Source organism: Hylaeus volcanicus, chromosome 6 (genome assembly GCF_026283585.1).
Source record: "Hylaeus volcanicus isolate JK05 chromosome 6, UHH_iyHylVolc1.0_haploid, whole genome shotgun sequence".
Classification (NCBI taxonomy): Eukaryota; Metazoa; Arthropoda; class Insecta; order Hymenoptera; family Colletidae; genus Hylaeus; species Hylaeus volcanicus.
The window spans coordinates 8,593,091-8,605,219 of record NC_071981.1 but is presented as its reverse complement, the minus strand read 5'-3'; the positions used below and the strand labels follow the sequence as shown (position 1 = coordinate 8,605,219).

General features: G+C 33.0%; 3 protein-coding genes across 4 annotated transcripts; 1 reads left to right on the top strand and 2 right to left on the bottom strand.

Moving 5' to 3' along the window:
- Positions 1-739: 739 nt before the first annotated feature.
- On the bottom strand, positions 740-2,416 carry LOC128877859 (RISC-loading complex subunit tarbp2-like). 2 transcript variants are annotated; one of them, XM_054125461.1, is made up of 4 exons: positions 2,116-2,416; positions 1,990-2,048; positions 1,610-1,893; positions 740-1,532 (listed from the first exon to the last, which is right to left on the bottom strand). In XM_054125461.1, the coding sequence occupies exons 2-4, from the start codon at positions 2,036-2,038 to the stop codon at positions 870-872; spliced, it is 996 nt and encodes a 331-aa protein (XP_053981436.1). In that variant the 5' UTR covers positions 2,039-2,048; positions 2,116-2,416; the 3' UTR covers positions 740-869. The 2 variants fall into 2 exon arrangements, with proteins under 2 accessions (XP_053981436.1, XP_053981435.1); XM_054125460.1 differs by having other exon boundaries at positions 1,610-2,048; positions 2,116-2,414.
- A 352-nt stretch (positions 2,417-2,768) lies between these two features.
- On the top strand, positions 2,769-3,497 carry LOC128878883 (uncharacterized). Its single transcript, XM_054127502.1, has 3 exons — positions 2,769-2,980; positions 3,057-3,243; positions 3,315-3,497. Exons 1-3 carry the CDS (start codon positions 2,900-2,902, stop codon positions 3,401-3,403), a joined length of 357 nt encoding a protein of 118 aa, XP_053983477.1. The 5' UTR covers positions 2,769-2,899; the 3' UTR covers positions 3,404-3,497.
- LOC128878880 (GATOR complex protein MIOS) lies at positions 3,468-8,789 on the bottom strand. The gene is made up of 15 exons (XM_054127497.1): positions 7,917-8,789; positions 7,657-7,840; positions 7,375-7,572; positions 6,751-7,050; positions 6,451-6,678; positions 6,207-6,368; positions 5,949-6,130; positions 5,743-5,876; positions 5,561-5,671; positions 4,786-5,149; positions 4,556-4,694; positions 4,353-4,491; positions 4,070-4,277; positions 3,678-3,889; positions 3,468-3,608 (listed from the first exon to the last, which is right to left on the bottom strand). The coding sequence occupies exons 2-15, from the start codon at positions 7,775-7,777 to the stop codon at positions 3,521-3,523; spliced, it is 2,586 nt and encodes an 861-aa protein (XP_053983472.1). The 5' UTR covers positions 7,778-7,840; positions 7,917-8,789; the 3' UTR covers positions 3,468-3,520.
- Between the last annotated feature and the right edge of the window lie 3,340 nt (positions 8,790-12,129).

The window sequence follows — 12,129 nt, the reverse complement described above, 5'->3', positions numbered from 1 at the left end:
CTACAAAATTTCATCAAAATTGTGGTGTATCCAAAAATAAAAAAAATCATAACTCTTGTTTGGGTAAACGGATTTCAATGATCAAACCATGTGTGTGTATGTAGATATGTAAAGTATATTCACATACTGTGTGTAAATATACGCCAAAGTATCAAAACTAATGAATTTCATCACAAACGTTACTTTTTCCATTGCAATATCGCTACTATAGCAACAATTTTACAATATTACATCATTTGCCATTATGATAGTTATAAACTAATACCGTTGACACCGTAACATCGTTGAATTCAGAATGAAAGAACGCTTTTATTGATCTAGAAATAAATCAAAATTTTTAAAAATTTCGTGGAGAAGATGGGGTAATTCTTGAAAAGAAATGTTTAAAAATGTTTTGATAACTGGTAAACGCAGTTATAAACAAATCAAACATTATTAGCCCAACATATATATTTTTTTACAATATTATTAATATATTATATCATATGTTATATAAATTATTTTTTTCTTCTTTAAGAGTAATTTATAAAAATAGTATGTTAAAAATAGCCTTTAGATGGAAACCTGTGAAATTAAAGTAGTTAAAAATGGAAGCATGTCTCTTAACTAGAGCAGCGCTATTATAGTTAAAATCTAACATGAAGTGTAGTGTAGCGAGTCCTTTCATTTTACATAATTTTATTACTGTGGGTTTATTATTTTAATAAATTTTTTATTCTTTAAATGATAAATGCATAAGCAAACTGAATCAAAGCTGTTGTATTTGAGAAATCCTCTGGCCAACATAGTACTATAAGAAATTATGGTGTAGTTCTATCGGTATGATGTTTAGATTTACCTTTATACATAGAAAAACATTTTCATATATGTTATTTGAAATATAAAAACATATGTTCAACGAGCTTACGTAGGGTTTGTTTTTCAGCTTCTTCTGCTGTTATACCTGTACCTATTTGAAATATCATAGGAGCAGTATGTAACCCGAGTCCGATCGCATACATATTTTTGTTTGTTGTAAACGTAATTCTTTTTAAAGGTATTTTCAGCGTGTCATAAATAATGCTTTTTAAATTGTTCAAGTCACTTGAATAATATCCATCAGCTTTATATATGTCTGTCAAAGAATCTTTTTGTACTTGTGAAATGTTACAGAAAAAATTAGTTAATATATTGTGATAATCCTTAATCTGTGCCTTGTCTTGAAGCAAAATAGGCACAGATTTCAGATTTCTGTATATTTCTATTGCCTTTTTTGTTTTGGAACCGATAACCTCATCCACTTCCATATCTTTAATTCCTACACTTAATTCATCTACATATGTTTTTAATTTTTTGTTATTATTATTTCTTGTTAAATATTCAAAGACTTGTTTTGCTGCTCCTTGTTTGGCAATTTTTTTTTTATTTCCAGATGCTTCTTTGTATGTAGAAGCTACGGTACAACTCATGGTAAACATAGTATGGTGAGATGGTCCAGTTGTAGCAACAAGGGCATAACAAGGATCGGGCACGTTATTTGCTTTACAATATTCCTAAAAAAAAGTCTTATTAATAAAAATATAGATACAAATAATATTGTAATGGGAGTAATACTTCATGATATACTTACTTGTAGATATCCCACATAGTTCGTGATTTCATTTTGTTCTGAACTACAAACATCCGCATTAGAGATACTTAAACTATTAGATGTGCTATCTAAATTAGTTGCAGGGACAGGTACATCCACTACTTGGTCAACGATAGTATTTGTAGATGGTACAATTATATTAGACAATTGAGTTGTCTGAATCAATGATAATATATCTTCTGAAATTTCTTTTAACTGTATTAATAACAATAGTATTCCCTTTGCAGCATTTTGTTTGGCTTCTTTTTTGGTGGTTCCTATACCTTTATAATAATAATTTTTCCATTTAACTTCGATAGTAAATTGATTTTTTCCATTGTTAAGACCAGAAGATATTTCTGTATAATGAGGTAATTCACCTTGTTTTATAGTGAATTCTTGCAAAACCATTATTGGTGTTTTACTCATTTTACTAAATCTACATAAATAGGTCTATTAGTATCAGAATTACTTTTGATAATGAAATTTATATTCTATAACTTTACCAAATACAATTTCTTTCCAAACTTTTAGGTAATGTGTATCATAAATATTGTTATCGATCATTGATTACTTTATATATGTTGTTTTAATTATTCCATATCGTTTTCATATAACAGACCATAATAGATTGTAATAGCATCAAATAGCATCTAATAGACAAAACAGACAACACCCTATAAATTCAGATAAATCAGCATTGAGAATAGATCAGAAATCACGTAAGGGTGCGCAGGCGATAAACTGGCCCCACCAACGGGGAGTAAGTGAACTACTAGATAGTTTCTCCCATTTTTCAGGCACAATAATGAAAACAATATACAGAGTGTCCAAAAAATGTGGTCACATCTTGAAAGAGGTGGTTCGGGAGGTGATTTGAAACAACTTTTTCCTTAGCGAAAATGTTGTCCAAGATATTAACAAAAAGACCTTGACCAATCAGCGGGCGCCATTAGCATACTCGCACTCTGATTGGTCGGGGAGCGCGGCCGCCTAGCGCGTAGCGTACGCTACCGCGATCAATCAGAGTGCGAGTATGCTAATGGCGCCCGCTGATTGGTCAAGGTCTTTTTGTTAATATCTTGGACAACATTTTCGCTAAGGAAAAAGTTGTTTCAAATCACCTCCCGAACCACCTCTTTCAAGATGTGACCACATTTTTTGGACACCCTGTATACTCAAAGAACGAATCACGAATCCCGCCAGTCCGCCATTTTCCTTTAATTAGTTGTTTACTACATATTTTGAGAGAATTGAACTGACGTTTAGTTAAATCAACTGTATATAAACATGCTGAAGAAACGTATCGATGGTCGTCGACTGGCGCAAAATATTGGAGAACAAGTAATTATACTTGGAACTGTTGGAAAAGTAAGTATGACATACCAATACTGTTTTTACAAAAACATCAAAAACAACATTGTAATTTTCCTTTATTACATATTAGAAAAGTTCAAATGGTAAAAACATAGAATTAAGGACAACTGATGGTGTACAAGTTAATGTAACTTTACCGGAACCAATCAATGGCAATGCTGAAGGTTACATAGAAGTTCACGGAACTGTACATTCAAAATCCACGATGGCTTGTAGCAGCTACATATTATTTCCAGCAAAGATGACAGAAAAATTTGGTACATATAATATTTCCTTTACTTTTCGTATATTTTGCAGTATATAAAAACGCAGGAAATGCTTATTACAGATGTTGATCAATATAATGAATTGATGGTTATATTAAATGTATTGGGACCAGGCAAATGGAGGATGTCGGAAGATGATACAGGGATATAGGCTGCAATGAAGATATTTTGTAAATTTTTTATAGCCTATAATATATCTTTTTATATCCTAAAGCTATAAAAGTCACTGTCAGTACTATTCAAAATTCCTAGAACGCATGGTTTCTGTTTATGAGATACCCACTCCTATTTTGCATGATGCATCTAAGGAGAAGCATCTACAAGTACATGATGTTACTGGACACTCAGAATGTTGCCTATTTAAAAACAATCATTAATTACAAAAAAAAATTAAGAAGGACTGACATATAATTTTCAAACATTACCTGAACCAATGTGTAATATGATCAGCATGGCCACCGTGTCTACATGTTTGACACCATGTAAACCAGTTACTGAACTCTGTTAGTTTATTATCACATTCTTCGTTTCTACTAACACCAGATGTTGTCATTTGTAATCCGCTTACGGTGCCCATGTGCATCAAGCAAATTGCACATCGTGGTAATGGTTTTCGACAATTTGGACAAGAAGACATCTAAACACAAAAAGGTAACAATACTGCTTATATATTTCATATATTAATGCAATAAATCTTTCATTGCATGATTAATTTAGTTGAAAGTTCTATGTATAAGTTGAATTGTATAGATATAATGTATTGCAAAAAAGAGTTCAGTTCCAGGTTAAAAAAAATTAATGGTACCAAATATGTTACCTTTAACTTATTGGGTGTACTTCCTAATCTACCAAACGGACCCCTTGTTCTACTTAGACCTTGCATAAATGCAGATATGCTTTTACCACAAAAATTGCAAGATACGTATATTTGTTGCGGAGGTTTTTCATTCGTTGCAGATCGCATTGCAATGTCAAAATGTGCTCTTTGAGTCCACATTTTCCACGCATTCAGCAGATCTCTGTAACTATTTTAATCGAGCCTCTTAATTCATTTGTGTGCTATCGATTACTCTTACTATAATTATTTCTAATTTTAATACCTAGTAATCCATACTTGAACTTGGTTTTCTTGGAGTAATTTCGGAGTAAATGCCCTAATAGCTATGAGACTACAACTTTGAACATCACCGGTAATTTCTAAATATCGATTTAATAATTGTATGCTGTCGAAACTTGCACCTAAAATACATTATTGATATAAATTGTAAATAGAACGTGATTACTCGATACAAGAACATCGAACCTGTTAAAAGGAAACCGGATAAATTTCCCTCGTCAGTTAGATTTTGGGTCAATTTTTTTAAATATTCGTTCAATTTATTGTCCGATAAAAACATAAGCGCGAACGCTACTCGGTCCTCAACTGCCATACCATTTTCATTCTACAAAAATACATAGAATAAGTATCATAACTGATACTAACTTGATTCTGGAGATCGCTTTCAGTAATACAGATAATTCATATTTACTTACTAAAACGTTTTCATATGAATCATCTGCCGTCAAAAAAGCAAAAGTTGCTCTTAGATATGGATCTGAAAGTTGCGCTCTACATTTTAAGCACGATTCCCGCCACATACTGTTTCTGTCTTCAGAAAATCCCGATAAAGCCATAGCGACAATATTTAAATTTGCGGACATCGACATTTTACTAGCTCCTCGATTCAAAATTTCTATAGCTTGTCGTAAACACAAATTAAATACTGCTATCGCCGCTGCTCTCGGATATGCTCCTTCTCTTTCTAACCTTTCTAAAAATAAATTATCGTAAGGAGTGTTTGTATCCTTGTCGAATCTCCAACCGCATAAAAGCAGTCCCTTATCTCTATCTGGAGATCTACAATACAACATTCTTCGTGTAAATTTCAATATATATTGAACAGATTACATCAACAGTGAAGTTTATTTTTTTGTTCTTAGTCCTTAATGGAAATTTTTAATAAAAATAATTTGTTGTGCAAACAAAAGCTTATTGCTTTATCGTGTCACGTTTCGTTTATAGTAATTAGTGAAAGCGTTATGTATCGACCTTGTACATAATATATTCCCAATAACCCCAGGAAGTCAAATCACTAAAATAAAAATAGGTACTGACAAACTTAAGTAGTTTTCTATGATCATTTCATATCAAGTTTAACACTACTTATTTTGTTATCAGCTTTTTTATTTAGCTTTTGTTTTTCTATTTACACAATATATTATTTGTATTTAAAATTCGTGTACTAAACAAATTAGTTGTCTTTCATACCTATAAATTTTTGCAGTATAATTTGATCCTATATCTGACCAGGGTCGATGCATCAATTCTGATTTCAAGAAACCATTAGATCCTTGTTGGCCGTCTAATTTTAGGACTGTTCTATGTAATATTAATGGACATTAATTTACGTATTTTTTAATGCGTATTTATTGAGGAAACCTTCCATTTACCTGACTCCAGGATGTTTATTGTCTGGACTAGATATTGCGCCATCTTCTACCAAATAACGACTTAAATACAGCCATTGCCACAAGTTCTTTAGAGTATCATCCTCGGCCAGATCACCATTCTGAGTCAGTTCTGGCTATAAAAATTAAAAATAAACTTATCATACGAGAGTTTTAAACAAGCTAAATTATGAACTTCCTCAACTTACAAGTAATCCATATTCCAAACTTGCACGTGTTTTAGTTAATATAGAAATGTCATCTAACGCTTTGTATATGTTGTCATTGCTGCAAATATATTTAAATGACTTAGAAGCATGATTCCAAGCAAGATGGGATCGCGTAGACCAATTTACTGTAATTCTTTCACAAACTGTATAATCTGTGAGTCCTATGTAAATAAATAACAGGAGTTAAACAGTTTTGTCTAATTATTCTTATAATTTGGCATCACAATATTATTAAACCTTGTTGTGATATTGCCAATAACCTATTCACATGGGTTGGATGCCATGAAAAACTTAAAGGATTATGCCAAGGTGGTGCAACTGTTCTTTCTAAGGCTCCAGGTTCTGTATCTTCTCCTCCACCAGTTCCACAGTGTTGAATGTCATACAAATGTAATGTCACTAGGAAAAGTAATGCTAATATGTCCATTCAACCTTATTAATTAATTTATTTAGAGTAATATCTAAATTAAAACTACTTTACCAGAGTCCTTTTGTAAAGCTCCCAAGAGATTGTGTCTCGTAGGGCACCATAGAACTTTAGTAATTTGTCTACCTTGCGATAACGTTAAAACAGGTTTTTCAAAACAGCGTGTATCCCAAATTGTTATTTGATTGTCAATGCTGGAGACTAAGTGGTAATTATTGTGTGGGTTAACTGATACATTATAAACAGCTTTAGTCGCTGCTGTATTTATTACTTTTGCAGAATCTAATAAAAAATAAATTAATGCATACAATATACAAATAGAATAAAAACATTTAAAAAAATTTTTTTCTGTACCTCTAAAGTCAATGATTTTCAATTGCTTATTATTTGCTCCAACTGCCATACATTTTTGTTCATGTTTAAACCAAGCAACAGAATGTACAGTTTCGGAAACGCTTACTTCTGCTATAGGTCTTGCAGAATCTGTTTGTATTGTAGTATGGTGATGCACTCTTTCAGAACTTTGCACACCTTTATTTATATCCCATAATAAGATGGAATGATCTTTACTATGTTTATCTAAACCAGATACGATTAAATTTGTATCTATGGGATTCCAAGCAACTGTGTTACATTGTCTTGCATGTTTTGGAACTGCAACCATTAATAGATACAAATAATATATATCCTACAGTTATAACTATATTAATAATAAAATTAAATGAGAGCTGTTTGTCTAGAACAATATCAGTTGGAAACAACTTAACATGTTATAAAATTTTACAGGTAACTTTCAAAAAGAATTGAAGTATTGTAAGTGCAAATCGTCATAAAGCAAAGTATTCGTGTGTTTGGTATAAATAAATACAAATTGTAATTTACTTATTCTAGGCAATACGAAATAACTTTGCTAGTAAATTATTATTAATATTAATGCAGAAGTAGCATAAAATATGATCTAGTATTACAATAATTTACCTAGTTCTTTTCCGCTAAGACCTTGAGAATCAAAAACTGTAGGGCCAAATGTAGTCAAAACAACTTTTCCATTTGCTTGTCCAACAGCTAACAATATATCTGGTTCCAACTGAGGATATATATCTATGCATTTAACATAATGGTGATTTGTATTTGTAGCAAGTAAATAAGCTACAGTAGAATCAGAAATCTTTGCATCTGTGTGAAAAAAATATGTAATAATATTTATTTCCTTTAATGACTTATTATTACAGATAAACACATTTCACAGCATGTACTCACATAATTGTCTAATACTGTCTTTTACTTGTGTGACTTCATATAGACAAATTTCAGTACCCCAAGTAATGAATTTATTTGCATGGACAGGAGACCACTGTACATCGAGTTTCACACTACTCATTTTTTTATAACTTTATAAAACTTTGTACACAAAAATGAAATACATTACTTTATTGTTTTTCACCTAGATTAATAGGAATATATTATATATCACGCTACGCAAACTTCACCAGTTATTTTTGATTACAAGAACAGTTAACCTCAAACATAATTTTCTATTTATTAAACGTTTCCATTTAAGTATAATATATTCAAATTTTCGTTTTTTCCCACTGTTTCATAAAAATTTGATAACACGTTAATAAACTACATAATAATCATGATAATAGTGATAAATTCATTCATGCTGAAGTTTAATCCGCCGCTTAAGGGTGCGCAGGAGGTAAACTAGCGCCCCCAATCAGTGATGGACATTCGTGGGATTTTCCTGATCATGCGCACTGGAGCGAGCGTTGCAGTCCTCACTGCTGTATACACTTACTTAGAATTTAGGGTACCATTGGATCCCAGTAAGGAACAAAATGTAAGGAAGTTATAGGGAAAGAGAAAAGTTTGTATGAAGGAAAATAGCATAGATCTACAATGAAAAGTGGAAAACAATTCATTATGTATTTAGTTTTTATGTCTACAGCTGATTTATTACATGAATACCAACATTTATTGCCAAGAAGAAGGAGACTGCAGAAAACCTTACCAGTATTCGAACAAAAATATTGCACATAAAAATGAACATAAGACACAAATACATGAAACATACATGTACAATCATATATTGGAAGGATATGCCTTACCAATATTAACTGAATACATTTAAATAAAAATGGTAGCAGACGACATGTAGCTGTGACGTCAGCTTACGCATGCGCAGGAAGGAATCCCTCGAGGGAAAAATCCCACGAATGTCCATCACTGCCCCCAATGGAGAGTACGTGAAGTGTGAATTACTAAATAGTTTTTCCCGTTTTTCAGGTACAATAATGAACAAAAAACACGTAATGATAATACTTTTCCAAATAATTGCTAATTTTTAGCAAATAATTACTAATTAATTTATACGAATACTCACCAGCTTTAGATATAGTTACTTAAAAGTATGAGAAAATGTAGTAAAAAGTGTGAAATGATTTCTATCTAAACTGCATTATTACTCACCAACTCTTGATGAATGGGTGAGCTGGAGCCAGAGCCAAACTTCGAGTTGACTTCAGCGACAGTTGCGGAAAAAGTAGGAAACTCCGGGACAAGGACAGAGAGAGCGATACAACAATTGCAGGAGAGACGAGGACAGGGCGATTAGGCTAGCATGATTTTTTTCCAGGATATTGAAGCAAAGAAGCAATATTTTCTAATAATTCTGGTTTTAATATATTCGTTACACTTTGGCGGATGCGACTCCAAGGCCTGATTTTGCAATTTCGGCCTTAAAACTTTATAAACAATAAAAGTATGTTTGCTATCTTCATTTTATTCGTTTCGGAGACGGCGCAAAATTTATAATTACCTACATTCAAAATTACCAATCTTGGTTTAACTTTCTGTCGGAGGAACAAAAAATATGGCCTTTTCATTATTGCTATTATTATATCCGCTTTAGACATCATATACAGGGTGTCTTAAAAATGTTGTAACACCTTGAAAGGGGTGATTCGGGAGGTGATTTGAAACAATTCTTTCCTTAGCGAAAATGTTGTCCGAGGCTTCGTTGAGGAGATATTAACAGAAAACACTGACCAATCAGAGTGCGAGTATGCCGGTTGAGCGTAGGCTACGCGATAGGCGGCCGCGCTCATACGCTACCCCGGCCGCTCAACCGGGATATTCACGCTCTGATTGGTCAGGGTTTTCCGTTAATATCTCCTCAACGAAGCCTCGTACAACATTTTCGCTAAGGAAAGAATTGTTTCAAATCACCTCCCGAATTACCCCTTTCAAGGTGTTACAACATTTTTGGGACACTCCGTATATTACCACTATTCAATATCGTCGCCCCTACCAAATACTATCCCAACCCTACTCATTGTCAGACAGTATTTCCACGTAGACAGTATACATGTATATATTAACAGCATTGAATATTGCCGTTTCCATCAAAAACTAACCCAAACCGAAATTAAAAACTTTTAATTTTGCCCCTTTTAACATTGCACATAATATATGCTGTATTTAATAACAATTAAATTCATTAAAAGCTGGTGCGCAGTAATGCAGTTTAGATAGAAATTATTTCATACTTTTCACTGCAATTTCTCATACTTTTAAACAATTATACATATCTAGAATTGGTGAGTATTCATATAAATTAACTAGAAATTATTTCCCACTTTTTAGTGCAGTTTTAATATTTCTCGAAGTCGGTTATATTTTTTATCCAAAAATTAATTTATTTCACACTTTTTAGTGGTAATCTATAACCAATAAGCTTCATGCACTAAAAATAGTTATGAGTAATATATTGTTCCAAATGGGATCATCATGAAATCAGCTGTCACTAAATGTGGATGATTCCATCTCGGTCGGTTAATTCCTTGCCGAGTTACATCAAAGAATAGGAATTTTTAAGCAACAATGGTTTTAAACAATGGAAGTCGCCATAAATCTTTGCTGATTCGATCATGAAATCAGTTGTCATGAAATGTGGAAGGTTTCATCGCAATCGGTTAATTCAATTATCGGTTAATGACAATAGTTATAAACATTACAAAAATTCATACATTCTTGCAATAACAATAGTCATAAACAATAAAAAAAATTCATACATTTTTGCAATAACAATAGTTATAAACAATAAAAAAATTAATACATTTTTGCAATAACAACAGTTATAAACAATAAAAAAATTCATATATTTTTGCAATAACAATAGTTATAAACAATAAAAAAATTCATACATTTTTGCAATAACAATAAGTATAAACAATAAAACAATTCATACATTTTGGAATAACAATAATTATAAACAATACAAAAATTCATACATTTTACAAATGTGATCATCGCGAAAACCTGTCCGGCAGCAAAATGTAAGTTTCATCGATTTCATTGAATTCAGACTGAACATACATGCAGTAGTACTGTTTTTGCGATAAAATTGATACAAAGTGGTAAAAAATAAAACACGGCCAAATGTTTGTTTACAGAACCAAGTGGCAATGATGCTCTACCAGATGCAAGAAGTTTCAATCTGATTGAGTCCGTCCGTCTCGGAGTAAGAAGTAGTATAAAATTTTTTGGTTTTTGCAAAAAAAAAAAGCAAACAGGTACAAAATGACAAATCGCAACATGTTTTAATAAAGGGACCACCTGGGAGACATACTCTACAAGATGCAAGAGGTTTCATTCCGATTGGTCAAGCAATTGGTCAATCTCGGCGTAATTGGCGAACATACCTTAAAAAAAAATAAAAAAAAATGCACGTATTATTAGGTAATCTCCTCTTTTTCGATGTCGGTTAAAAGTGGTGAATATGCACGTGACCGTGCGTGGGGCTTCGAGCAACCGGTGCCGTTAATCGGATCACGGTGAGACTACTTTTTAAGGTCAGCAGATTATCGGAACAATGTCATTCGTTGATAGAAGCCCCGAGGGGATGGATTTCACCCACAAGCGAGTGTACCACATTCTGTCGTCCATTCTAAATCCGCTGGTGGTGGAGCCTGTTGACGAAAACGTTGAGGATGAAACGTAGCATCAATCAACACGCTAACATTCGAAATTAATTATCGAATCTCGTACCGTTACGTTTTTGGTTCTTTATGTTCCATCGGGTCCTTTCGGCAGTGTCTATAAGAACCGTTATGAAATCAAACAAACGCGGTAGGGCAAAATCAACTAGTGACTTTTCCTCGGTGAAACTAAACGAGCTCGATGATTTATTGCACGGAAAACGGTTTAAATTGTCGAGGACGTCGTTTCGTGTAAGTCATCGTCTAGAGTGATCTTGCTGTGCTACCTGTCTCGCCATCATCCCGTTGCTTAGCACCGAATGAAATTTCCTTCGGTGGTTTTTCAGTTAATATTGTTCGAAGTTTTCAACACAATGAACCAATAGATAAAGCTTTTCCTATAGGAAAGTCCATTAATTTTTCCAAATTCGACATGGTACATGTTACATACAAAAGTGTACATGGTCCACTTTTGAACTAATTGAACAGTCTTAACTATGAGACATAGGAACGCGAAGATCTTAATGTTTTCATCGAATGAACGATGAACCTCTTTGGCAGCTGAACGACACTGCAGGATCTTCAAGGTCATTTGAAAATGACACAAAAGAAGAGGGCACAAATTACTTTCCGAATTGTAATTCGTCTGTTTGGATGAGATCCTGCGAAAAGGAGGTGCTGGAGCCAATACTTGGCACTGTTACCGGACAGATTCCGAACTGGTTGAAGGGTACCTTGCTGAGAAACGGGC